Genomic DNA, 26,538 nt, shown 5'->3' on the forward strand with positions numbered 1-26,538 from the left:
ATTAACAAGCAGTTGAGCACCCCGCATTGTTACTTTATATCCATATTTTCAAAAAAGGGAAAGCTGAAAACCCCTCTAAACATTTTTAAAAGTAGTGAGATAACAAAACTACACCTCCTGTACAGCGAGTGCAGATAGAGATAAATAAAAAATCATACAGACTGCATTTCTTTTGGGCCAAGCTTTGACTATATCTGAAGTGAAGATTTCTGTTCAAGCGCGCCAAAATGTTCAACTTTCCTCAATGTGGGTGTTTCCTGTGTAGGTGTGTGAAAATGTTTATTTCAGCACTGGTATAAATGTGTATTTATGGTTAATACCCAGCAGGGAAATTCATGTTTGCATGTAAATGTGTGTGTATTTTGTGTTTAAGTCGCTATCTAAACCTCTACACCTTCACTTCCACCCACTTAGAAAAAAAGTGACAACACAGATTCAGATCAATTACGCTCCAAAGGTCGCAGCTGGAGCACAAACAAAACGCTTATTTGAGAGCGATTAAAAGTGCTAAGGTTGACGTGCTCAAAACAAGCTGGAAATAATTCTACGCTTCCCGCCTAGGCTTTGGTTTGACCCTAAAATGCGTCTCACACTGCCAGAAATCAAATATAACTGCAGTGTCTTGGCTGGTGCTTGTTGTGGTGGAGGATTCACACTCTGAGTGAAGTTATCAAGAGGAGTGGGAGGAGATTTGTACATGTTGTGTAAAAGTCTGTTTCAACCTGGCTCCAGTTCTTGAATATTCTATATCTTGTTAGATGATAGTCTTTTCTGAATCGACTAAAGGATTAGTGTTTGTATCATGAATACATTAGAGAAAACACTGAGGCTAGGCTATTTGATGCTAAAACCAGTCACTGAGATTCCAGGGACAAAATTTACACTTCTCTCCACTAATTTTGATCACCCTAGCACATCAAATACTTGAAAACTACAAAAATGTTCAATATCTTTGACTTTACTTCACATCTTTTGCTAGTTAACAATATTAGCCTGCTAACATGCTAAACACAGTAGACGTGTTGTGATGGCAGAGATTAAATAAATACGATGTTTGCAGTAGCTGCCTAAAGTTTCTGTTAATGATTTACAGAGAATCGTCCAGGTATCTAATACAACACCATGTAACAAGTCGTATAAACGCTTTAAAATGTTTTTATTTGTTTGGAACTTGGAAGGTAATTTGCAAACAGTAGCTAGCCAGAGCTAGAAGACTTACTTTCGTGTTTAAAGTTGAGAGCTTTAAGTCAATCATACTTTAAAGTTTAATCATGTGTTTATACCTCTCACTTCATGTGTTGTACTTTTATCAAAGCATAAGGTAAAAACGGGGCTACAAGAGATCTCCCTGAGAGCTCACTGATGCATAACTCTCTTACAAGATACATGCTAGCAAGTAGCATACAATCGCATCTTTCATCACTAAATGCACACGTGAAATGGTCTTGCACAAGAAAGTCGTTTTTAATCCATTCAATATGTTATATAGCTCTTAATCTACTAAAAATGATATAGAGCACTTGGCACTAGCTTGATGCTAACATACATCAGGAATTCCAATAACATGCTAGTGGTTAGCATACATCGATAAAACTTTTTCCAGCAGAACAACAACTTTCATCTCTGAATACACAAACAGATGTACTTAACTTTCTCACAAGAGATTCTAAAGAGGCTACTAATTTAGCTAGCTAGCACAAACGACACAAAAAAAAAAAAAATTGAGACAACTGAGTGACTGATATTTTCCTCAGGAATAATAGATTAACATTTAAAGTTTTTCATGACTAAATCAACATGTTGATGAAACAAAGAACTCACATAATAAAGAACTGTGTTTTTGAAAATTAAGCTAGCATGCTACAATGTGCATGCACTGTGGCTGTTCACACTTCAGTTTAAAGTGACAGGAATTTTTTTTTGTTGTTGTTTGAATGTGACATATCTGCTTTGTTTCTGACAGTGTGAATAGCACAAGTCACATTGAATCTGACATTTTCAGATTCAGGAGCAGTGTTCACATCACAGTCCACAGACAGGCCACATTTATAAATTCAATCTGAACTAGCCAAACAAACATACAAAAAAAAATGTATTTGAGCATTAACACCTGCAGTGTGAACGTAGCCTAAGATTAAAAGCTAGAGAATATTTGTCCTGTCAAGGTTTTTAATTCCACCAAAATATAAAGTATAGTGGTGTTATTGGTAGCCATTTGAAGGCACCAATACCTAGCATTAGCATCTTAGCGTTTTAGTATGTTAGCGTACTTAATTTAGCTTTCTGTTTGTGGTAAACCCCAAAAAAGGATTTGAAATGTGTCTTCATGTAATTAATTGTGGGGGTTTTTAAATTGTATGAAAAGGCAGTGAGTTATAGGCATTTTTTATTGTTAAAAAATAGACAATTTATCAAATATTCTTGGTCTGTGAAGGAAGGTGTTTATGTATCTTTCTTTCTTGAGACTCATTGGTGTCACTTGCAGTTGTTTAACCAGGTTTGTGTCTTCATTGATCCTGTCTGGGGGTTAGAGGGTTTCAGGTCACATCTTTATGGTTTATGGTTTTGCCGGTGAAAGAGATGAAAAGTGAGCGAAAGTGTCGCTGAAAAGCTCTGATTGGAATCCTGTCTTGGCTAATAGCTGGATTATGTCTGAGTCCCACTAAGCCCGTACTGCCGGGTTTGTATTCAGTCATATCCGGGGTATCTCCTGGGTTTTGTTATGAGAGTTCTGTTATCAAATGTTTGAAGGTAAACATTGTCTGGAGGAAATGCGGAGGAGGAGAAATGCTGAAAGAGGCTGAATCATTTCTAACATCACAATCAAAGCTGTAAGATCTACTCTTGTTTATTGACTGTGTAGATTTTTCACTCATGGGTAAACCCTGTGATTTGCAGGGTGCCAAAGTTAATCTGCTTTGCATAAATAAATTGGTAAGCAGCATCTGCTCCTTACACGGGCCTGAAATTGAAGTCAGGAATACAGAAAATTACCTAATTATTCATACGCTGCCAACAAACCTAAACATGTAAATGACATTTTAAGAGTGGGCTGTGTGGAGGTGTCATGGCTGTGACACTTTGAAGTGACCTCTGATTACACAGGCAATCAGTGGTGTTACAGGCGATTCATATTCAGCAAAGCTCTGTGGAAATGAACACCTGAGGAGAGGAGTGGAGTGGGGTCTGAGTGCACGGTCACACCAGAAGAGGTAAGGATTGAAGGACGAGCTGAAAGAAGATCATACGCTCAATACAGCTCAAGTATTATATATCACATTCACCCAGCTAACGTCTTTAGCTCTGCTGTCTGCTGGCTAGCTGCTCAGCTTGTGACATAGCCTGAACTTAACAAATTTCGACAAGCTTGTCATTACGTTTTTTTGTTTGTTTTTTTGAATATATTCATGACACTAAGGATGTTGTTTTTTCTTTTTTTTTCCTTTTTTAGTGCCTATATGAAGTTGATATTAGTGGTTTTGGATAAAATGTCTCAAAACGTTTCATTGTATTGCCTAAAAATTTGTTAAAATTATTCAGTGTCCTCTTGGAATAAACTGTAGTCACTCTCAATAAATTAGCATCAGATTTTTATGAAAAGAAAAAAAAAGATAATATTGCCAGGGTTGAATTTCAAACTAACCTAAAATGAAACTTTGTGGTTTTTGTTGAAGCTAGCTTACTGTATATACACAAAGGCTAACTTCAGTGAACATTAACCCAGACTTTTCAGTTAAATCAACAACTGAAACCTTAGCAAGTACAAGCTAGGAACTTTAGCTAACTCAAACATTTGCGCTTCACATACAAGCTTCCATTTATGGCAAAAGCTAACAACAGTGAGGCTAATATTAAAAATGCTAACCATAGGAAAGTGAAAGGAATCGGATAACTTTGCTGGAACTAGTATTTTTACCAGTTGTGAAAGAAGACTGGATGATGCATTTCTGTTACAACTAGCAAGCTAGCTAGCTCATGATGTCATTAAGCAAGCTTATAGTGGCAATTTAGCTAACTTTTGTATGTTTTGCCAACTCTGTTAATGTGAACATACATCAACAACTGCAAACTTGGAAAAAAAAAAACATTATTTATTCTTTGATATAAATATTTCAGCTAGCCTTCAATGACAACAAAAGCTAACGAGAGACAACTGGACAGAATTTTCTAGCAAGATCTTTTTCAAAGTAACCAACGTCACTTCGGCAAGTTTGTAGTGGCTGTTAAGATATTTCAGGTCGATGTAGTTACAGGTTGTATTTAGTTACTAATGCTAGTGACTCTTAAAACTTTAGCTCATTTAACATCCTAATTTCATGTTCAGTAACTTCTACTTTCCACCACGGTGTGAATCTGTCCATTAATCACCAATTAACGTCAAAATTTCAAGATGTCCAATCACAAAGATAGAGCAATGACTATTATATTTGCCATTTGTGCGCTAATGTTAAGCTGGGGCTGGAACTTAAGTTTCTTTTCATTTCCCTTAATTGCATTAAGTCACCTTTACCTCTGTGAACTCAGGCTCATAAAAATAGTCCAAGCATTTTATTGAAGCTGTTAAATAACTCATTAATTTTCGTTTGGTTTTGTCTCTGTGAAGCTTTACAAACCCGAGCAGTTGATCACTGAAAAAGAATGATTTTGCTCTTTCAACTGGAAACGCATCTGTTTATTCCAGGTAAAAGCGTGAATCATATCCTTGGGACTTTGCCCAACTTAACATTCACAACCAGGGGCTACAAATTAAAGACGTACATCAGCGTGTGTAGCTAAATGTCCTTGATATCTGAGTCAGCTAACTGGGGAAATCCAGTGCAGAGTGGGCAGCGCAATTAAGGAGTTAATGTACTGGTACCGACTGGGAGGATACAGAAATAGATGTTCCCAACTGTCCTCCCAACTGACTCTCCTCAACCTTCTTTCCTGACCAGCTGTTTTACTGAATTAACCATCCATCACCTGATGTTTTTGATGCCTGTGTATGATTATAATAAGTCTAAGTGGTAGTTTTCAAAATGAGCAGCTGTGTCTGTCCTTTGTGTCTGTGAATCTCCCAGGTGACACATCAGATCCTGTCACCGCACTGACTCATCTTCGCCTGGAGGGGTCCAGTATTTTAGGGACATCCGCACAAGCTCGTATACATGCACCCATGCCAATAAACCCGGCAACTTGCAATTACTGTCACCACGCCTGAGTGCACAAACATGCTTGAACACTCACCCGAAGGTGTTTACTTACACTTCAGGGGGCTGGAGTGGCGAGGATGGCAAATGGTTTAAGGGGGACAGAAGCCCTGAAACATGCCAGAGGTAATACTTAAAATGGCTCCCTCTGGTTATTTACTCAAGGTCCAAAATCTCTAACGACATCCCTGCTTGTGCATGCAAAAACCCACTTTTCACTGACATATCACATCATGCCAACAAGCCCAGTAAAGTGCACCCGTTCGGAATACAGCACAGCATTAATCCAGTGCAGGTGCACTCATGATTAACTGGCTGGGGATTACGAGCGCGAGCGGAACAATCAAGTAAAGAAAGGTCAAAACACTGTTGGGAACAAGGATCCGGTCCCTGGCGCAGCTCTTGAGCTTTCCCTGAGTCGGAGTTTTGTTCTGGTGTGAGCCGGTGGCCCCGCAGGCTGCCTTAAATGGGTCGGTGTGAGCCTGCAGAGCGCTAGAATCATCCTTCAGACCTGCAGCAGAACAGTAAGTCATCTGGTGCTTAATTATTTTATCTAAATGATGTGTTAAATTTGGCGTTCACGGTCATGGTAATGTGCTCCCCAGACTTGAAAATATGCTGGTATTAAGTCAGATTTGCTGTGTTTGAATATTAATGTGCGTTTAGTGCAGCAGCTGCTTGAATGAGGTGAATGAAATAAGCCAGATTTGTAGCTCCTTGTCATTTATGGTGTTTATTGATTCAGAACAATGAGATAAGTGATTGCTTGTCAGCCTCATCCATTTCATTTCCTGGAAATCAAATCTCCATCTTCTGTTTTCTTTTGTTTTTTCTTCATCTTCTTTTTAAAACATGACATTTTGCAGCTTCAGTGAGTAAACCAGTAAACCTTTTTCTTCTTGATGCTAAAACTGTCATATGAAGCGTTCGCCAAGGACCCTCTGCATCAGAAGACTTGATGCATCTTTTATACGATCATAACTTAAAGCATTAGTGCAGTGGGCTGAACTTAAGGTTCAGGCGAGTGACACGCTCTTCATCAGATTCAGAGAAATGCTTTCTGCTGCCCGCTAAACAGTAAGACAGAGAGGGGGTGGAAATATATGGTTCAGCGTTTCCCCCCTCACAAGAGCAGCACAGTAATCAATTCCGTTTAGTACAAATCCAATGCACTTAAACTTCCAGCGCGAATAACCAGAGGCTGCAGAGCAGAGGTACATTTATCGATAAAGCAATTAATTCAAACTCCTTCTCCTCCCCCTCTTCTTGCACAGTGGGCCGCTGCTGTTTCAAACCCCATCAAAAGCAAAGGACACTCAAATAAGGAACACGTTAACGTTGGTGTATCTGAGAGGCAGCAATTTTCCTCACAAAAACTGACAATGTGCAGGAACTCGTTATGTAACGTCAAAAATTATAGAGGAAAATTGGGAGAATGGACTTATCTCAAGCTAACCTTGACCCAAACGGAACATTAGCTTACCTTGTTCAAAGGATAAATGTCGTGACAGCTAATTTAGATGCATAAAAACCCAGAAATATGATAATATATGAGATACTTTAACTAAAAATAGCATTTAGTGACAGAAGACTGGTCCAGATTTGCTAATGAGTAACCTGTGTTTTGTTTCTCATTAAAGCTAGCTTTCGTTGTCAGAAAAAGATGACATGAGCTAGGCTAATATTGGGAACAATGACCCAGGAAAGTGAAAATAGCTCAGTAGCATACATCAGTAGTTTCCCTTGTTGTGATAGCCGGGACAAAATTGTCAAGCTAGAACTCAAAGCTAACTTTTGCCGCAAGAATACATTTCTGCTACAACTTATTTAGCAAGCTTACTGTGTCATTCCAGCTAGCATATGACAAAATCTGGGCTAATTTTGATTAAAAAATCAACTGAAGACGAATCAGTCTATTACCAAAGAGGAAGATGTTGGTGGTGAGCTAACTTCAGTTGAAATTAGCTAATGTAGCTGTAATTAGCAATAAGTAGTTTTAAGTATTATGATAGAGATTGAAATTGTCAAGCAAGTACCCTTAGCAATGCTTTGTCTTGACGATACATTCCTGCTACAAGTTACTTTAGCACAGTCATTTTTGCTAGCTTCTGAGAGCAGTTAAGCTAATTTGGGTAAAAATAAACTGGAAACATTAGACAAAGAGTCACATTAAATAGCTCTGCTGCTCATGTAAGGACATTTAGCTACTTTTAGCACATATGAATTTCAAGCTAACATCAAGAATTAGCCTACATTTTGAATTTTAGCTAGCATTTTGTGCTATTTTGAACAGGGTGTGGGATACAGCTATGTTTTAAGACTTACACATGGAAAAGAAAATGATGCTGACTCCAACATTAATTAGGCAGAAAACTGTTGGCGGAAATTTTTGGTTTGACTTGGCTTACAACACCAGCTAGCTTGTTTTAAGGAAATGAACTCTAAGCTAACTTTACTGTGAATGCTGCTTAAACTAAATGTAATGGATCATTTTCAACAGAAATACAAAACATTTTGAAATCAATAAAACAATTTTCAAGCAACATTTGGTGTAAGTATCTATGTAGTAAGTGGGAAATGTAGTAAACATGAAACTGATTGTATTTTGAAGAACGTATGTCCTGCTCACTTGGTCAAGACTGAGATTCCAGTTAGCCACAACAACCCTCTCCCTATACAGTCTGGCTTTCCAAAGAGCCTGTTCATGTGACTGGTAGGAGTGATAACGTCATTTACAACACATCACTGCTGACTTTGCTGTCCAGTGCAACTTTAATGGGAACAGAGTGAACACCAGTCTGCCCAGCAGAGAGGGGAGAAAGGTGGAAAGAGCTCTCATTTATAACCGTTAAGTTTAGCTGAAACGGCTGTGGTGCTGCCGGAACTAAGGGGTTAGCCTTCAACGTAAAAGCGAACATTTTGAGGACGAGGTAGGTGAAAATACGAGGGTGCTAGCGATAAAGAAGAATATATGTTCGACTTTAATGTTATATTTATTGTGAAAGCGTTATAAACCGTGTCTTTGAAGCTCATTTAACCAGTTTTACACGAGTTGATGCTCGAGTGACCGTTTTATTTCGAAAATTCAAACCGGTAGTGGCTCGGTCATTTTCGCGGGCTTTCCTCCCTCCGTCTCCCAGAGCTCAGTCGGCTCGCAGAGACACCAGGATGTCAAGGAGAGCACTCCGACACACGGCGTCCGTTTTACCGTCTCCTGGCGTCGCCTCTCGGCCACAGCGACTCTGATGGGCGTTTTTACCTTCCTTTTACCGTCCTCGACGCTTGGATATTTTCGGAAGCCTCGAAATGAAGCGAATGAATGTGAGCAACAAGAAGTGTCCTGTTGTTGTGCCCGTCTCCAGCATCACTAGTAGTCAAGTCCTCTCTCTGTGGATGCGCTGCTGCCTCTATGGTGTTTAGTTGTCTTGTTTTCAGAGGATTACATATAGTGTGCTGTAGTGGACTACCCAACTTTCCCTCGCTTTTTGTTGTCTTTTTTTCCCTCCTTTAGTTTTTCCGGCGTTGAAAACAAAAAGATTTCAGGAACTCCGGAAAACCAACGACTTGACATCAGCTCCAGGCGGAATAACCTTTCGTAGCGGTTATTCGCCTTAACAAGCATCTTCTCCTGGGTGGGAAAACGACTGATGCTTGCCTTGCTCGTCTATTCGAGTTTTGTCTCGTCTCGTTCTGTTTTGTCTGTTTTGTCCCACAGTGGCATGAAAATTCATGAATGCGTCCAAGGACATGCACTATTCAAATTACGCATGCACCATGACGGTAGTAGGCTGTGCGTAATATCCTATTATTCTATCCCTACCACACGTTTGCAATAACACACACATTCAATGTCTCATTCTTGTGTTTGGAGAGGATTTTGTGGGTCCATTCTAACTTGATTGCTGTGTTAATGTGAGGTTGTGTGACATGGGCGTTTAGAGCATGGCAAAGTGGACTGTTTAACTCTTAAAATTAATGATATTTGTACAATTTGCAAAAGAAAAACCCAGCTAGCATCGCTTTAAAAGTCATTTAACGCACACAATTGAAACATTTGCATTGTTATGCACGTTTTGGTTACATTTTTTGACACCACTGTGGTAAAAAAAAAAAAAAAAAAGTTGCAGAAATGTATTAATATGTGTGTAAAAATCCAGTCCTTTGCCAGATTTAACGCACCATGTGTGTGGATGAATCAGGGGAATCTGCGCGCAAGCATGCTATCCATGTGCCTGCGTGTGCGCCCCTGGCCGCGCTAACATCGCTCCCTCTGTGCCCTCTCCCTCCCTCTTTCTCTATTTCTCGGTGCGTGTATGTGTGTGATTGCTTGCGTGCAGCCACGCTGGAAGTCGCCCCCCATGTGGCCGTCGGGAGTGGGGAGCAGGCAGCCCTGCCCGCGGGAGTCGGCGATGCGCAGGGCGGCCATCAGCGGCAACATCAACTCGCTGCCGCCGCACGGATTCCCCACCGGCCGCAGCGTCAGGGTCTTCATCTGTGCCAACCCCGACGGTAAGAAGCGTCCCTCCCCCTTTATGCATCCCATACTCCCCCTACAAACACCACAGTTTTAGAATAGATCATCCATATCATGCATCAGCTTTTCTAAATTTGATGTCACTGAATAGAAATGAAAAAGACTGAAAACTCAACACTGATGTTAACCTTTTAAACCGTTAAAAAAATCAACACCAATAACATGTTGGACCAACAAGACCCCGTTCCCCACACTGAGCGCATGGTGTGAGCAGATTAGGAGGCAGCCTGGTTGTGGTGGTGACACCTAGTTGCAGCTCTGTATTTGAATATGCCCTCTGGGTTAAAGTGGTAAAAATAGGCTGAGTAAAAGTGGAGTAAACAAGGCAAAGGAAGTAGAGTAGGCTATGAGAAGAAAAAGAAGACAGAGAAGGAGGGCATGCATGGATTAAAGAAGCTTCTATTGTGATCCATCTCTGTCAGTCGCCTGCCCTCACTGAGCAAATTGCTCCAGATGCAAAGAATGAATCAGCCTCGTATTATCGCTCTGTTATGGCCCGCAGTAAACGGTAAAAAAAAAACAGCTTGACACTGTTAAGCCACCTGTAGCTGACTCAGTCATTCACATCATCCCGTCACAGCACAAATTTAACGCTCAGATCCGCTCAGACCCAAAAACGATGAGGCGGACAGTTCCAAGAAGCTATTTTCACACTGTCTGCAAAAAAAAAGAAGGAAGACATGTCTAGGCTGTGAAAAGGGCTAATTGTGAGACGCTGCTTCCTTTGAGGCACAGTTGGAGACATACAAGGATAGAAATACTGCTTAAAGCTGTGTTTTCACCAACTTTCAGCTCAGTTCAAACCCTGGTTCAGACAATGTTCTCCCGGCACATGCGTGGGTTCTCTTCAGCTTCCTCCCACAGTCCAAAAACATGCTCATCAGGTTGATTAGTTGCTCTAAATCATCACCGTAGGTGTGAGTGTGTGCACGAAAGGTTGTCCATCTCTATGGCCATGTCTCATAGCCTATTTTCAAAAATGAATACCCCCCTCATACGTTGTTAAAAATACTTTCGTCCACACGCAGCGCGTAAATCCGCCGGTAAGTGCAGCTGGAAGCATGCCAAACCCATAATCAGGGATGGGTACCTTTCACATTTGAAACGACACGGTACCAATGCCCTGGCAATTGGTATCTGTACTCAACGGTACCAACTTTTGGTACTTTTTTGTGTTTATGTGACAAAAAATATCAATTGGTTTAATTAAAAAAACAACTATTTTTCAATTTGACAAATTTATTCTTCAATATCTAACCTTGCAATGCTGTGTTCATGTCCAGCATGGAAAATCACCGGCTCTTCCACCCCCTCACAGTCACAAGGATGCATTTAGGTACCTAAACATGGTACCTTTGATTTTACATGAATCGTTACCCAGTACTTTTGACAGAATTCAGTCGGTACCTTTAAAAGTATCTAAAAGTACCCATTCCTACCATAGACTGTATAAAACATGGACGTAGTCTCGCCGACGTCACCCGTCTGTTTCTGAAACAGAAAATGAAGCACATCGGCTATAGCGGCCATATTGGTAGTAGTAAGGGCTTCGCCTACAGCCATAGGGCGCCTGTCTGTCATGTGACCCTCAGCCGTGCCTCTTATTGGGGGAGCTCGCGATCTTAATATCCTCTGAACGGCCGTGTTAGAAAAAAATTCACCCCCCCATACAGTGGGAGCAGGTAATTAATTAGCGACTCAAACAGGAGATGTTTTTTTGAACCAGGCTGTAAATGGGTTAATTTCTGCTTTGAGAATGGCTTTTTTTTTGTCTTGGTGTGTATGTGACTTCCGCTGCTTCCAGAGCCAGCCTCAAGCGAACACTCTAGAAACAGCAGATTTTAGCTTTTCCGCATTGTCTCATATTCTCAGCGGTTGCCGCTTGATTCCTACCCGTAATGGGCAGTATTTTTCCAACATGAAACCTGTGCCATCCAATCAGAATGAGCCTCCGTTAGTCAGCTGTGACGTTTGAGGCGTCTACATAAAACTGGAATTTTCTAAAATCTTCACCTTGTCCGGAGTTTTCAGAAAACATTTTCAGTGATGTAAAAACTGTGGTTTCATGTGTACATGTATGTGGTTTCCCAAATACCCGGCCACATGTGGACATGGCCTATGTGTCAGCCCTGTGGTTGACTTGTGACCTGTCCAGGGTGTGACCTGCTTCTCACCCAAAGACAGCCATGACCCCGTACAGGGTAAGCGGAAAATGAATCAATAAGTGAGTAAACTAAATACTGTATGTAGGTTACAGTGTCAAATAGTACTCACCAAAATCTCACAGTGGTCAAACTGTTGATCCTCCAAAGTACCAGATAAATCAGAAATATCCTTGGGGCACAGATGGCCTGGCGCACTGGGTCGCGTCCCCCGGGTGGGTGCCCTGGGTCCAGCCTGTGGCCTGATCTGAAACTGAGGGTTAAAATAAAGCCAGGGATTTCATTTAGACTGTGTTCTGGGAGGAAGTTCTTGCAGTTAAAACGTGGCTTTATGGTTTTTGAAATCTGGCTGCAACTCTTGAGATTCCCCCTGTTGTCCATCCTGGTCAAATGGTGTTTTCAGATTGGTGTCTGTAATTGAAAGGCTTAGCTTCAAAAGTTCCTGGTTCCTGCTGTAGAAATTTAGCTTTATACTTCCCAAAAAATGGGCTATGACTCTTATAATTCCCACACTAGTTCACCCTGGTCACTTGCAGGGACGTATTTTTGGTCTCTGCAATTGAAATGTGCGTGGTACCTCCAAAAGTTCCTGGTTCCTTAGGGTACTTCCCGCTGTTGAAACACAGCTTTATACATATAAATGGGGCAGCAGCACTTGTGATTCTCCTGCCATTAGTTTTGATCTGTTTAAGCATACAAAGAGTTCAGTCTACTGCAGCTCAATAGTTTCATTTTTTTTAGTGCCAAAGCAGATTAAACCCATACAATACTTTTGAATATTGTGGTGCAGCAAAATTTTTGCTAATGACATGGATAGAAAAACTCTGTGACCTCGGCGTGCCCTCAGTGTTGCTGCAGATCATGTTTCTCCATGTTCACTAGAGGGGGCTATCTATGCACTTTTATTGAAGCTTTTACCTTACTGTACATGTACATGTATTGTACACCTTGTCAACCAAGCCATTTAAATAAATCACAATTTGATGGTTTTCTGTCGAAAAATCCGCTATTAGGGACTCTAATGTATGCAGAGCAGAGCAGTTAAATAACAAACAGTCATTTCTGTGTTTGCTGAACCAGACAGTAGAAAGGTTAAAACTGCGCTCTGTGGTGATAATTACACCATCACAACAGCATAACTGCCCTTTTTATTGTCTCTGTGTGACTGTGGGACCTCTCTTTGTCATCATCTACAGTGCCAGGAGTTTAATGTGCTCTCTGGTTATAGTGTCAGCCCCGCTGCATACAGTGACCCCATCAGCCTGAATCAAACACCATACACAGCCACGGCGCATTAACAAGAACAGAGTCACCCCCATGGACGTATGTTTGTTTGTGACTTCTTAGGAAGAACTCAAAGATGATAAAGTTCATCATGAAGTCTTAAAGCACAAAAGTTTTAGAGCTATGAATAAATTCTGAGCGCCTGAGGCTTTATCAGAGGCCTTGGGGCGCTAGTGTCTCCAAGTGGTTCAGTTGCGTGCACCCTGAGTGGTCAGCCCGGGTTAAAATCCAGCAGCTTTGTTGCTGTTTGCCAGCAGAAACTGGGGTTTAAGTTTGAGTACACTTGTGGCAAAGATTCAACAAGAAGAGTGTGAAAATAAGACATTTTAAATTTGAATGCATAATTAAGGGCCTGTCTACACCTGCAGCATTGTTCTGGCCTAAGGCTCTTTCCACTCACAGTCCTTTCTGCAAAAGACTTTAAAATCCACCTAAAATAATGATAAAAAAACATGGGCCTTAAAATTTAAAATCATCACTTGGATGATGGCGAGTTAATTGTTTTGGCTAGTTAGCGAATTAGCTAGCCAGTTTCAGCAAAAAGCAGGCGCTTTTGTCCAAAGCGACGTACAACACAAGCAAGAATTTAGACAGAGGGAAAAAAACCAAGTTAGTGTGACAATTTTTTTTCAGTAGTGTAGAATAATCAAGCCAACAAACCACATTTAATTGCTGCGAAAATATACTTCAACCTTCAACAAATCAGTAGTATTGCTGAAAAATTAACAAGAGCCGAGTCCTAGACTTACTGATTTATTCTACCCCTGAGGACAAAGAGGAGAAGGATCAGATTAAGTTCCTAAGTGTTCCCTGAACAGATTAAGTCTTCAGACATCTCTTAAAGTAGAAAGAGACTGTGGATCGTATAGAGTTAGGTAATTCATTCCACCATTTGGAAACAACAGAGGAGAAGAGTCTGGCTAGAGATTTGGAGCCACGCTGGGCTGGGAGCACCAGGCCTCCATTTGTACTCGGAACTGGGAAGTTGGGACTGGGAATGACATCATCTCTGAGTTACGGCATTCCAGTTGCCAAATCGGAAAGTTTGCCATAACAGCAGCATTTCTGTATATAAACATCGAGTAATGCTATGTTTACTGCTGATTTATTGTAACAAACACTATTTAGAAATTCTAAGATAAACAGAATATAACAGGAGCTTAAATACTGTTTACCTGTGAAGTCAGAGTTTCCTACTGGGAACTACTCAGGGATGATGTGGATGCTCCGACTTCCTAGGCAGAAATTTCAACCTTTCCCACTTGGAATTTGGAAAGTCCGACTTATGGAAATTCTGAATTCCAAGGGAAATGCACCATAAGGGCAGGGACATAAGCAGAAACTCCTCCATAGACCAGTGTCTTGAGAAAGATCAGTATGAGGGCTCATTCCCAAGCTATGAAAGCTAGGTACCATCGTACGCTAATTCCTTTGAAGGATGCTAACAGTAAGTTTTGGTGTACGGCTAACGACAAGCAGTGACCCAACAAACTTATTAAACTCTTGCAACTCTTCTCAAATTTTCTTTTCTCTTGAAACTTGCTATGTGGGCTCTAGTTTAGCTTGTTTGTATGCATCACACTAGAAGTGTTAGCCGTTATGTTTCTGTGACATTTTGAGCCAGAATCTACATTTTGCTTCACTTTTTATGGCGCAGTTGTTGACGTCAATATGTATGAGTCATGTTTTTGAATTTATAAATCTGGGCTTAATTCCTGCAGTTCCCCAAACTACCCCTAGGGGCACCAGTAACTCAGTTAGATGAACCCTGGAACATAATTTATAAAGGTTTTTTTTCAAGTGTTGCCAAATTGTGAGCCGCCAAACACCTAATTTGAGTGGATTTACATCCTCCTTCCATGATGTTAATGAATCACTCAGGTTCTTGGCTCAGGTGAAGGAATTTGCGTGTGTGTGTGTGTGTGTGTGTGTGTGTGTGTGTGTGCAGCCACAGTTGATCAATTAAAAAAGCCTCGCTATCTGTTCCTTGCCAGTAACCAGACGGCTGCAAGAAAACAGAAAAAAGCCTAATGTGATTTACTTTGTGTGTATTATGCGGCTTGTCTCATCAGTCAATATGTGTGTGTGTGTGTGTGTGTGCATATGTGTGTGTGTGGATCCATACAAGCGCATCAAGACGACTCCATTACCTTGCTGTAGTCGCCTCCTGAGGGGGCTCTGGCAGTGCTTCTTTGCTATTTGCATGCGAGCTTTGGCTTCAGCTGTTTAAGGTTGATAAAAGCACACGGCCTCAGGGACGTGATGCACAAAAAAACGTCTTACCCTCCAACGTAGCATCATCAAGGCTATATTATCGTCCGCAGGGGGCCACTAATGACATAATCATTAATCGGTAATGTTAATTCTTTTGACCGTTTTCTTCCTGATTTTTTACCTCACAACTACACGTTTCTCCTGAAATCAGCAGTTTTCTGAATGGAGTTTGGTTGAAGACAACAAAGGAGACTGATGACACCTTGAATAGACTGTGTCAAATTGCCTCCCAGTGCCAGATTTTTTTGAGCAAGTCTGTTCTGCAGCATTGTGGGAGTTTATGACGCGTGCTAAGAGCTTATTTCCGCCCTTGCAACGAAGCTGAAGTCTCACTGTTTTTTTGGCACAAGCTGCTTTTTTACTGACCTCACTCCGAGTTTTCCAGAGAGCTGTAGAGCAGTTCTTTCCCCCCAGGACGCCGCTCTGACAAATTCAGCAGTTGCCCTCTCACTCTCGTCTTAAATCCCCGGGCGTTGAAGCTGTTTTATGGAACACACTGTAAAAGCATTTCACAGGGGGAAAGATGGAGATGATAGTGAGCAGCCTGCGAGGTACACCTGAGTAAAATTACACCATGATTAGCAGAGTAATTAACCTCCAGAATACTGGAGTGATGTCTGACTAATGTGGATTTTATTTTATGAGCACATCAACGGCTCAGCTTGGGGAGAATTGGTGGACATGATGCTTTTTATATATTTCTTAGTGTTTTTTTTACAGTTGCTTTCACTGAATCTTTTAAGGTGGTTGGTTTTGTTTTATTTAGCTCTTGTGGCTACATTAACACTCATTCTTTTAAGCACTAGCCCATTAGCAACAAAGTTCAAAATTTGGTAGCCAAGGTGCATTTTTTTGGTTGCCAATATGTAAAAATGCAACAAACAAAGAGAAAGCTCAGAGTTTAAAACGCTGAATACTTAAAGCTGCAGTAAAACATATCATTTCCGTATGCTAATAATAATTATTAATTAAAAGTATGCTAAGCTAAAAACAAGTACAACTCTGGTTTGCTTCTAACTAGAACTTCCGTACATTATTTTTTGTGTCAAATAATTATGACAGCAAAGTTTTACGGTTGTGGTTGGCAGTAGTTGTAGCTTTAGTTAACAAAAGATGCTAAGAATATCAATTTTTGATCTATAAAACTGCAAAAGCATATTCAATTTCTATACAAAAATTGAAAACAAGGTGCTTATTTGTTGTGTTCATGGGTCTGCTACCCTCAAGTAAACAACACACTCATTGCATTTGTGAACTCTAATGTTAACAAAAATGCTAACGCTAGTGCTTCAGAATCATTTCTTTGTTGAACCATGATGGTACGTTGGTAATGTCAGAATCCAGAGGAATACGTTTATTCAAAATCATCTCAAAATTAAAAAACACAAAATTCAAATCAGAAAGTCTTACGAAAGACAAAACCAAAAACCTTACACTGAAAACCCAAGAAGCATAAGTGGAGATCGCAGATGATGAACTGACGGAGAACCCAAGAAACACAGAGGCTATATAGACAGGAGAGCAATCAAACACAGGTGTGAAACAAGACACAGGTGAAACACATGAGGGGTAATCAGACAGGAGGGAAACACAAGGAGAACTAAACCAAACACAGGGAGCAACAAAGTGACTAGAAAACACAAGAAACAAAAAAAAGAAACAACTAAGATTAACACAGGAAAAACAGAAACACCAGACAAAGAATAAAGACAAAGGAACTCAAGATACGAGGTACGAACACAGATGAGTAAAGACAACCGCAAACCAAAAAACCAAACCATGGCAGGTAAGGGCTTATAATTTTGCAATTTGCTGTATGATCGTTTATGCTACAACTCTTCAAACTCATGTAAAGCCTTTTGTAGTACTAACAATAATGCTAATGCTAATGCTTCAGAACTATTTGTTTGGTGAGCTATGTAAGGGCCTCTAATTTGGGGATTTGGTCTATGACTGTGTATATCAGGGGTGGCCAACCTGTGGCTTTCCCGTGTGCGGCTTTTCGATTCATTCATAAAAAAATATAGATATTATTATGAGTAGTGGTGTGCTGATCAATCTAAAATATCTACATATTGATGCCAATGTTGAGATCACTATTGATCAATACTTGGTGAGATGAGATTGATACTTAACTTTCGGTTTCTCTTCTCTATATGTGCTCCACTCAATCGCGCATAGCTATCTATCTATCTATCTATCTATCTATCTATCTATCTATCTATCTATCTATCTATCTATCATCTTTCTTTCTTTCTTTCTTTCTTTCTTTCTTTCTTTCTTTCTTTCTTTCTATCTATCTATCTATCTATCTATCTATCTATCATCTTTCTTTCTTTCTTTCTTTCTTTCTTTCTTTCTTTCTTTCTTTCTTTCTTTCTTTCTTTGTGGCTCTGGGTCTCTGAATGGCTGGCCACCCCTGGTATATGCTCTAACTGTAAAAACTTATTGATGGCCTTTGCTAACGCTAACAACACCAGTGCTAATGCTAAAACTTCAGACTTTTTTCATTGTTGAGCAATGATGGTTTGATGGTAAGGATCTATAATTTAGGGATTTAATGTATGATTTTGTCTGCTACAACTATTCAAAAAAGAGATAGCCTTTGCTAATGCTAATGCTAATGCCAAGGAAAATAACAGTTCTGGGATAAATTTGTTGCCCACAGTGGGTCACCGATACCTGATACCCAGGAGCTATTTGTTGAATTGGTAACCCTGGTTAAAAAACATCAATGCAGTAAAGCTCTGCACACGTCTGACCAAACTCTGATTCATAAATGAAGCTAGCTGTTTATCTCTATAAACCTCCTTGAAGGAGACATTCATCTTTTCAGGCTGTAGTTTCCTTTATTTAGAATAAATTTCATTGTGATGAATTGCGACTTCACTTTGAAACACTCACATGAATATTTAACACATCTCCCACACTTAAGTTCTCCTTGAGTGTAATACAAAGTCTCTTCATTCCTGGAGATGCCACCACATCAAGGACGGAGACAGAAGTAGAATATTAAACACAAAGATTTGTCAACTTAAAAACAGACAGCTTCCAAGATTAGAAAATGAAAGTAGGCATTATAAAAAGAAGTGTGATGATGTGACCATGACGTTTCTAATGAAGCAGTGTAACAGATGTGACAACTGATGTAAAAGGACATCGAACAGTAAGACAGAGTTTCAGTGTTCAGAGAACCATGTGCAAAAATTCCTTCGGTGTCAGCTCCTTTTGCTAACAACGCTCTCATTTAAAAACAATCAGTTTTTTCTTAACACTTTAACTATTATAAGAGCTACTTCCTCCATCACCAACCAATCAACCAATCAGGTAGAAGTGGGTAGTTTTATAATTCCACATAATTGGTGTTGCTGATTGGGACTGTGTTGAGGACCTCTGGTAATTTGGTGTGGCACATTTCTACGCCTGTAAATCAATGTTTCTCATGTTTCTGATTGTAAACACTGCACAGACCTCGCTCTGTAGCACACAGCCAGCTGTAAATTATGATAAAAGAAGGAGACATCCACATCCAGATTTAGTCAAACAAGGTGCATTAAAAACTTCTTGATATGCAGAATGAAATTATTTAAAAACTCTAAATATACAACGCAAAAGGTTAGTTCTTAATGAGTTCTACCCCCTAGATTCAGCCATCAGAAATGTTGGTTTTGATGTACTTACTTTAATTCTGAAGTCTTCAAAAAGGAAACTCCAGTAGCAATAGATAAATACAGGTTTACATCTTCGCGTCTGTGCAGAATCAAAAGTGATTTAAAATGAATTGACGAACATCTGACGTGCAAAGTAAGGGGGGTACGCAGTTGATTAGGGACCCGGCCAGAAATCCGTTAAAACTTTTTTTTAAGTCACTATTTTTAGGTGTGAAGCGGCAGCAAATTCTGCAATGCAAATTTCAGCAATTGTTTTTGCTGTTTCCTTTTTTAATATTCTTGAAAAAAATGAAGCAAATACAGTTTTTTAAACTAGCCCAGTGAGCCACTTCTCTGGTAGAAGGAAGACATGTCTTACCAGATCTTTCTTAAGCCGGGCTTACACTGTACAATATTTTAAAACGCTTGACTCAGCTCTATCTCAAACTGCACAACTCAATCTCCGAGTTCAAAAGTTTAAGGCCCACAAATCATGTTCTCACATGATACGAACCAAAGCTCGGATGCGACTTCACTGCTCACACTATACGTCCACGTGTCGGACTCTGTGTCCTTCTTCTTCTATGGTGTTTGGGAGCTGGACTCTGGTATCCAGCTTTGCAACGTCAAAAGGAGAAGAAAAAAACCAGAAGTGGGAGATGCACACCGAAGATACTCAACAAAAACAAACGCACTGCCCTAGCAGTTTGTGTCCTTCTGTGTGAAGAGAAAACAAATAAAACAAAAAGAAGACGACGTGTATGGACAAGGAATTGGTTGGGCAGACATTGGCAATATGGTCCCTCAATTCTTCAGTGAGAACAGGAGGAGGAGTGACCAGGATTTCAAGCAAGTTTGATTTTTTGTGATCAGTGGATTTGTGATCAGGAGGGCGTCGTGAGGTGTCAATCTCTCCTCATTACCCCAAGTATACAACACACGGTTGAGCTGAAATTCGGCCAGATCCAAAAATTAGTCACACGAGTGGCAAATCGTCTCAAAACAAGCTGACAATCGCACAGTGTATGCCCAGCTTTAATCTAGTTTTGAAACGTTTTGAAATTGAGGCTCTAGACATCACCAATGCAAAGGAATGCAGCCAGTGTAGCCAGGCACTTAGAGTCTGAAACAGAATTCAGCAACGAAGGGCACAAAGCTAATGACCTAACCAGGTGTACCAGGGATTGTGTGTGTCAAATGAACAAAATAGCATGCGCAGTCCTTCCTTCGTAAAAATGTAGAATATATGCAGATCATCAGAATGTGCAAGATTCTGGGAAGAAGAGATGCAAATATAATCATTTGTTGTGATTTATCAAACATGAAACTGTTTGATGAAAAGTGGCTGCTGTTTTTGCGGGCATATGTAGCATGTTTGAAAGGCAGCTGCAAACTGGCACAGCGTCATGCACAAACAGACTATTGAAAAGACTTAAAAAGCCACCAGACACGTGTTGCTATTATCCCCACTACAGTTACCCCTTTTGTTCCCTGACCAAACAGTGATGGGACACTGACATTTGACCTTGTTCTTTGTCCAACTTGAAAAACAGTAAGACGCAAACATATTTTTTTTAATCATGTCTGATTGTAGCATCTGACTTGTCTTGGATTCTGCCAGTTGGAGTGCAAACACGCCTTCTCTATGGTTTCCTTCTGTTTCTAAACAGAGCCGCATTGGAAATTAACCATCATGATATCATGTATAAACAAAAATGTGAATATTTCATGACACAGATGTTTAAAAAACCCACTGCTGGTTTTTGTGGCAGCAGCTGTTTGCACAGAAGTCACCCAGTGGATTTGTTCGAGTGCTTATTTGTTGGCGGTGAACAGTTGTTCTGGATGCAGTGACTCTTATGGATGCTCAATCAGATATATTTTAGGACACTAGTGAGTTGTTATCTAGATGACTCGTAGCCTTAAGTGCTCAAACATCTGGCTTTCATTGTGATTTGGGACCTAAATTTACAAAATTAGCGTCAATGCTGTATGTTTAGCGCCCACTGTTGGCCATTACAGAGGATACTGGTTCAAACACAGCTGAACTGGGCCCATTTTCACCGCGAGTGTGTGTCCATTTCTTATTCTACACACACAGTATCAGCAGTGTTAACAGGGGTGACCACGATCACAGCCTTGTTCCATTTACTACAACACGTGTCCCAACCCCCCTTTAATCAGAGATCTGTGAGCAGGTTTGCATACCGAGTGTCTCTGGAGTGTTGGTGTGAGTCGCTTGATGAGATCAGAGTGATTCGGCTGTGTTGATGAGACAAAGAGAGGGGCAGCGTTAGAGTGGCCGTGATCCTACACAACGCCTGAATTACTGGCTTTATGATGTTGATTACAGTTTAGCTTTTAGCGTTATCACACAGAGACACATCAGTGTTGATTATGTATCATGAAAGGGTCTGTTGGGTGTGTCATTAACTGGAAAGGCAGTTTAATGTATGCAGCACAAATATCCATGAGGAATACTTCATAGGATAATAATGAACTGTGTGTACAGTGTCAGATAATACCATCTGTAGTCATCTTCTCTAGCTGGAGGTCTGCGTTTTGAATAGGGGAGGGGGTCACAGCAGCAACAGCTGCTCATTGAACAGACTCAGATCAAAGTATGCTTTTAATTCAGATTCTCCAAACTCCAGAAAAAGTCACTAGATTTGTCGCTAGTCATTTTTGAAAGAAAAATAGTCACCAGGGAAGTCTAAAAGTCGCAAATATAGCTTTCTTACCACGATCATTGGAGCTCACACTCTCTGCTCTCCATGTGCACAACACACACACCTCCCTCCATAACTGTCTTTCTGTAGTCCTTCGCCTCACTTTGCGCATGGGTATGATTGGATTACACACATGCTACAAACTTAGAAGTAAAACGAAGAAACAAAGAAAAAACAAGAACCAAAACGACACACACTCCAAACCGAGTCAGGTAAACTAAACGGTTTGATATTTTTTCATAAACCGTCCAAGACCTTATCGCAAAATATTTTGTCAGTATATATTGTCTGGTAAAATGTTCATCGTAACATATCGTATCATAACATGTTTTATCATAACACAAATCCTAACATATTCATCGTAACATGGGTACCTTTCACATTTGAAACAATACGGTACTGATGCCCGGTACCTGGCAAACCGTATCAGTACTCAATGGAACCATTTTTCGGTACTTTTTGTGTTTATGTAGTAAAAGAAATCAATTTGTTTAATAATTAATATAACTTTTTTTCGATTTAACATATTTATCATTCTATACATAATCTTGCAATGTTGTGTTTATGTCCAGCATGGAAAATCTCCTACTCTTCCACTCCCTCACAGTCACAAAGATTTATTTAGGTACCTCAACTTGGTACCCTTTGATTTTTCCTGAATCGGTACCCAGTACTTGACAGAATTCAATCAGTACCTATAAAAGTACCAAATTCAGGACCCATCCCTAATCCTAACATGCTCCATCGTAACATATTTTATCACAACAAACCATATAGTAACGTATTGTATATTAACATGTTTTGTCATAACAAATTGTACCGTAGCATATTGTATTGTAACATATTTATTGCAAAATATTTTATCATAACATATATTGTAACATGTCTTATAATAACATACCCCATTGTAACATATTGTATTGCAGCATATATTATCTAGCATCTATATATCTCTGGTTTGTACTGATCTAAGGTTATATTTCATATCTGTATCATATATCATATCATTTTTAATAATGTATTTAGCATTGTATTATGTTTTGAATGTGTATTGTATCTTATCGTGTTGTATCATAGTATAGTATAGTACATCCCATTGTGTTGTGTCGTATTGCAAAGTACTTACCTTGCGCGCTGTACCGAAACATATCTTATCAAACTGTCATAAACATTACACCGCTGTGTTAAAGCATACTGTGATCCACCTTAACATTTCTTAACAACAACGCCACACGCCAAGAAAAAATGAGGGGTTTTCCCATTAAATACCTCTTTGTATGTTTTTTCTTATTCATACTTAAGCATATTTGGTAAAAGGGTCTTGAGGTTGGGAGGTCTGGTTTCATTTTGTAGGGCATTGCTGTCAAAGTGTTTATGGGTGACGTTATGTTCAGAGAGCACAAGGAGACAGACCTCATCCTGCCAGTTTTATCTGTATACAAGATCAGAAACTGAAGAGCAAGAATATTAGATTTCTGATACGTACGACAGAAACAGGCCAGAGTGGGTAGCTTACTATTTACTGTGAATCTTGGACTAGGGGTGTCCCAATACAGATGTTTTGACATTCATCCAATCCATTTTTTACATGATACGTTTTGCTGATACGAATCTGATCTGATCCCTTTCTCTGATAAATCCCTTACTCCGTTGGGTGATTATGTTGTAAATGACAAATCATATTTGTTGTAGTAAAGTGAGCCCTGTTGGTAACTCCTCGAGGAGCACTCACTTTACGAATGTTGCCAGATGCTGTTTTACTATCTTTGCTTTCTGAAGAGAAGTAGTCCAACATAGTGGACAAGTTTGTAACGTGGTTTGATTTACAGCAGCAGTAAAGCGTGACAGTGCTGAAAACGTGTAAACTAGCGCTGATACTGATCAGTGCATCAGATCAGGACATTCATATCTTGCTGGATGAAGTCGCCACCAGGTGACACAACTTACACCTTGTCAAAGGGACATTTCATAAACTCAGTTGTTCAATACTCTATGATTATTGTATGTTTTAAACTGATAGACATGGATCGTGAGCTGAATCATTAGCAGTAACTTAACAGACAAGGAAAACAAGCAGAAACACTTGGCTGCATCTCACTGTCCCTGAAGGACGAGGGAGGAAAAGAGAATCGAAAAGGACAAGGAAAGAATAACAAGCTGACAGGACGTTTTTGAAAAGGCGTAGATAGATGGGTCGGCACTATTGAAATAAACAGATTGGAAAATTGGAGGGAGGGACACACACAGTGGGAGAAAGAGAGGGGGAAGCAACATTCAGGCTTTGTTTCCTTTACATGTGGGTGCGCACACAGCACACACACACACAAACTCCTTGCTGCCATAACACATCATCATCCCACAAAAAAAACAGAACACAAAAGAAGAGAGGGAACAACTACAGCGTGCACTTTAAAACAGGTTTACCGCTGCTTTTCCCCGGTTGTGATGTCACCTGGGAGATATTGCACATTTATAGTCCTGTTATGTTGCTCTGATGGGATGAAATGAGAGCTCCACTGATGCAGCAACTGCCATTTATTTCATTTGCATACTATTACTGCCGTTTGCTTTTGATTTGACATTTTGCTCGCGTAGCTGTGGGAGGAAACACGCACGGTCACGGCCCAGAGCCTTACTAAAGATAGACGAGAGGGGGATACGTCAGACTAAATTTGTTTGCTTTATTTTTTTTTCATGTCGCCTGTCGACCACCGTGTGCTTGCATATGTGTGCGCACATGTGCAAAGTCTTGGGTTTCCTCTGCCGGGCAATGTTCTTCTGTGAAAACCATCCATCCTGACCCTTCAGAGGAAGAGACTGGGCCTGTCTGAATACATTACAGTAACCATTTGGAAGACAGTGAGAGGAGAGAGGAAAGAGAGGAGAGAGGAGGGAAAAAAAGAAAGTGGGACACAACAACAAGCCGTGGGCGCTCGATGTGTGTGTGACATTCTGACTGTCCAATATGATCACTGCCTGTGTAAGGCTTGACAATCCTGCTCTCTACAACAATGTGTCAGCATCAGTTCTTGGAGGTTATTTAAGGTTTTATGACCAAAAAGGGAAAAAATTGATATGAAAAGGTTATATTTTTTAACAATCTCATTTGTTGTTTGACATTAATAAGCCTTGAAAGGAGTGATGGTCATCTTCTCTGTTTTTCCAGTGTAGACAGGTGGTATGCCTAAACAACATTAAGCCAAAGCTTAGATGTCTTGTTTACAGTGAAACTAGAAAAATTAAAGCATTCATGTGTTAAACTCAAAAGCAAACCATTTTTCTGCAGCTAAAATTCTTATAAAAAAAATAATAATACGTTAAAATGTGTTGGCAGGGAGTCATTGTTAACAGTGAAACTAGCACTATCTCAAATCTCAAATGTTCAAATCTAAAGGGCAGCTAACATTTCTTTACTTTATACTCAAGTGAAAAGAAACATTTAAAATATTCATTGATGGAATGGTGGTGAATCTGTTACCTGTGCTCTATTTCAGGTCACCATTGTTTACAGTGAAACTAGCAAACTGAGAATCATCTTTGTAGTCAAATCAAAGGAGGAAAAAAATATTAACCACTAAAGAAAATCTTGAAGAAACACTCAAAAGAAGCACCTGTCCACAAGTATCTGTTGTGTTGAGTCTCAGTTTCACTGTGAATAGTTGAGTGAAATAGAAAAAAAGGCTTTAATATGGCTTTGTGGAATGGCTGTTGAATCTGCTACTTGTGACGTATTTCAGGTAGTAGACTAAAAAAAAACCTCAAATTTGAAGGGGAACTAACATTTCTACTACTACTTTAGGTAGTCATTGTTTACAGCGAAACTACCAAACTGAAAAGCAGCGTTGTATTCAAATCATAGAAGAAGCCAAAATTCACCACTGAAGAAGTTTTACAGAGCAAACTTTCAAAGAAGCACCTGTTCATGTGTTCCCGTTGAGTCTCAGTTTCACTGTAAATAGTTCAGTGTAACAGAGTAAAAGGCTTCACCCAAGTTTTGCGGAATGGCTATTTAATCTGATGCTTGTGCCGTATTTCGGGTAGTCATTGTTCACTGTGAAACTCGCAAAATGAAAAGCATCCACGTCTTCAAGTCAGAAGTAGAGCAAAATTTCAGCCCTCAAGATTAATATGCAAAATATAAGCCCATAGAACACTCTTATCAGTTTCTGGTGAGGTCTCAGTTTTACTGTTAACGCCAGCTAACTTAAACCATATTACTTTCCTGAAACAACCAAAGTTCCAGGGGAAGAATTATCTTGATGCAGATTTGTAAAAAGGAAATGCTAATCTTTGCTTTGTATTTAAGTGGAACGAAGAATTAAATTATTTGTCTGTAAAACGGCGGTTGAATCTGTTCTTTTAACAGTATTGTTTACAGTGAAACTAGCAAACTGAAGAGCCTTGTATTCAAATTACAGAAGGAGTAAAAAGTTCACCACAAATACAATTCTACAAAGGAAAGACTTAAAGAAGCACCTGTTCATGTAATCATACTGAGTCTTAGTTTTACTGTAAGTAGTTGAGCAAAACAGAGTAAAAGGCTACGCTCTGGCTTAAGCTTTTCACTCTATTTTACTCATCAATTCTAGCGTGTATCCACAATTCAAAGTCTTGTAAAACAAAAATAAAATCTTTAAAATGTGTTGAAAGCTGGTTGAATAAGTCATGTATAATGCCTTTCAGGAAGTTGTTGTTAACAGTGAAACTAGCAAAATC

At 39.8% G+C, this 26,538-nt stretch overlaps 1 protein-coding gene and 1 long non-coding RNA gene across 5 annotated transcripts in view; one reads left to right on the forward strand and one right to left on the reverse strand.

The window, feature by feature from the left end:
* LOC141811093 (uncharacterized) overlaps positions 1-15,933 on the reverse strand; it is a 46,697-nt gene extending 30,764 nt beyond the window's left edge. The window contains exons 1-2 of the long non-coding RNA XR_012600149.1: positions 15,810-15,933; positions 11,998-12,138 (exon numbers count right to left, since the gene is read on the reverse strand). This is a non-coding gene — a long non-coding RNA (uncharacterized LOC141811093). The remainder of the gene's footprint in view (positions 1-11,997; positions 12,139-15,809) is intronic.
* nwd2 (NACHT and WD repeat domain containing 2) overlaps positions 5,636-26,538 on the forward strand; it is a 73,836-nt gene continuing 52,933 nt past the window's right edge. Inside the window, exons 1-2 of one of the 4 annotated variants that reach the window (XM_074698993.1) lie at positions 5,636-5,713; positions 9,527-9,698. In XM_074698993.1, the coding sequence (XP_074555094.1) occupies positions 9,548-9,698 (151 nt within the window). In that variant the 5' untranslated portion in view covers positions 5,636-5,713; positions 9,527-9,547. Of the gene's footprint in view, positions 5,714-7,934; positions 8,120-8,348; positions 8,511-8,700; positions 8,822-9,526; positions 9,699-26,538 lie in introns of those variants that run through there. The other 3 variants (XM_074698992.1, XM_074698990.1, XM_074698991.1) reach the window with 3 other exon arrangements.

Source organism: Halichoeres trimaculatus, unplaced genomic scaffold (genome assembly GCF_033239565.1).
Source record: "Halichoeres trimaculatus isolate MK-OKI-2021-1 unplaced genomic scaffold, fHalTri1.1 fHalTri1_scaffold_22, whole genome shotgun sequence".
In the NCBI taxonomy this organism is placed as follows: Eukaryota; Metazoa; Chordata; class Actinopteri; order Labriformes; family Labridae; genus Halichoeres; species Halichoeres trimaculatus.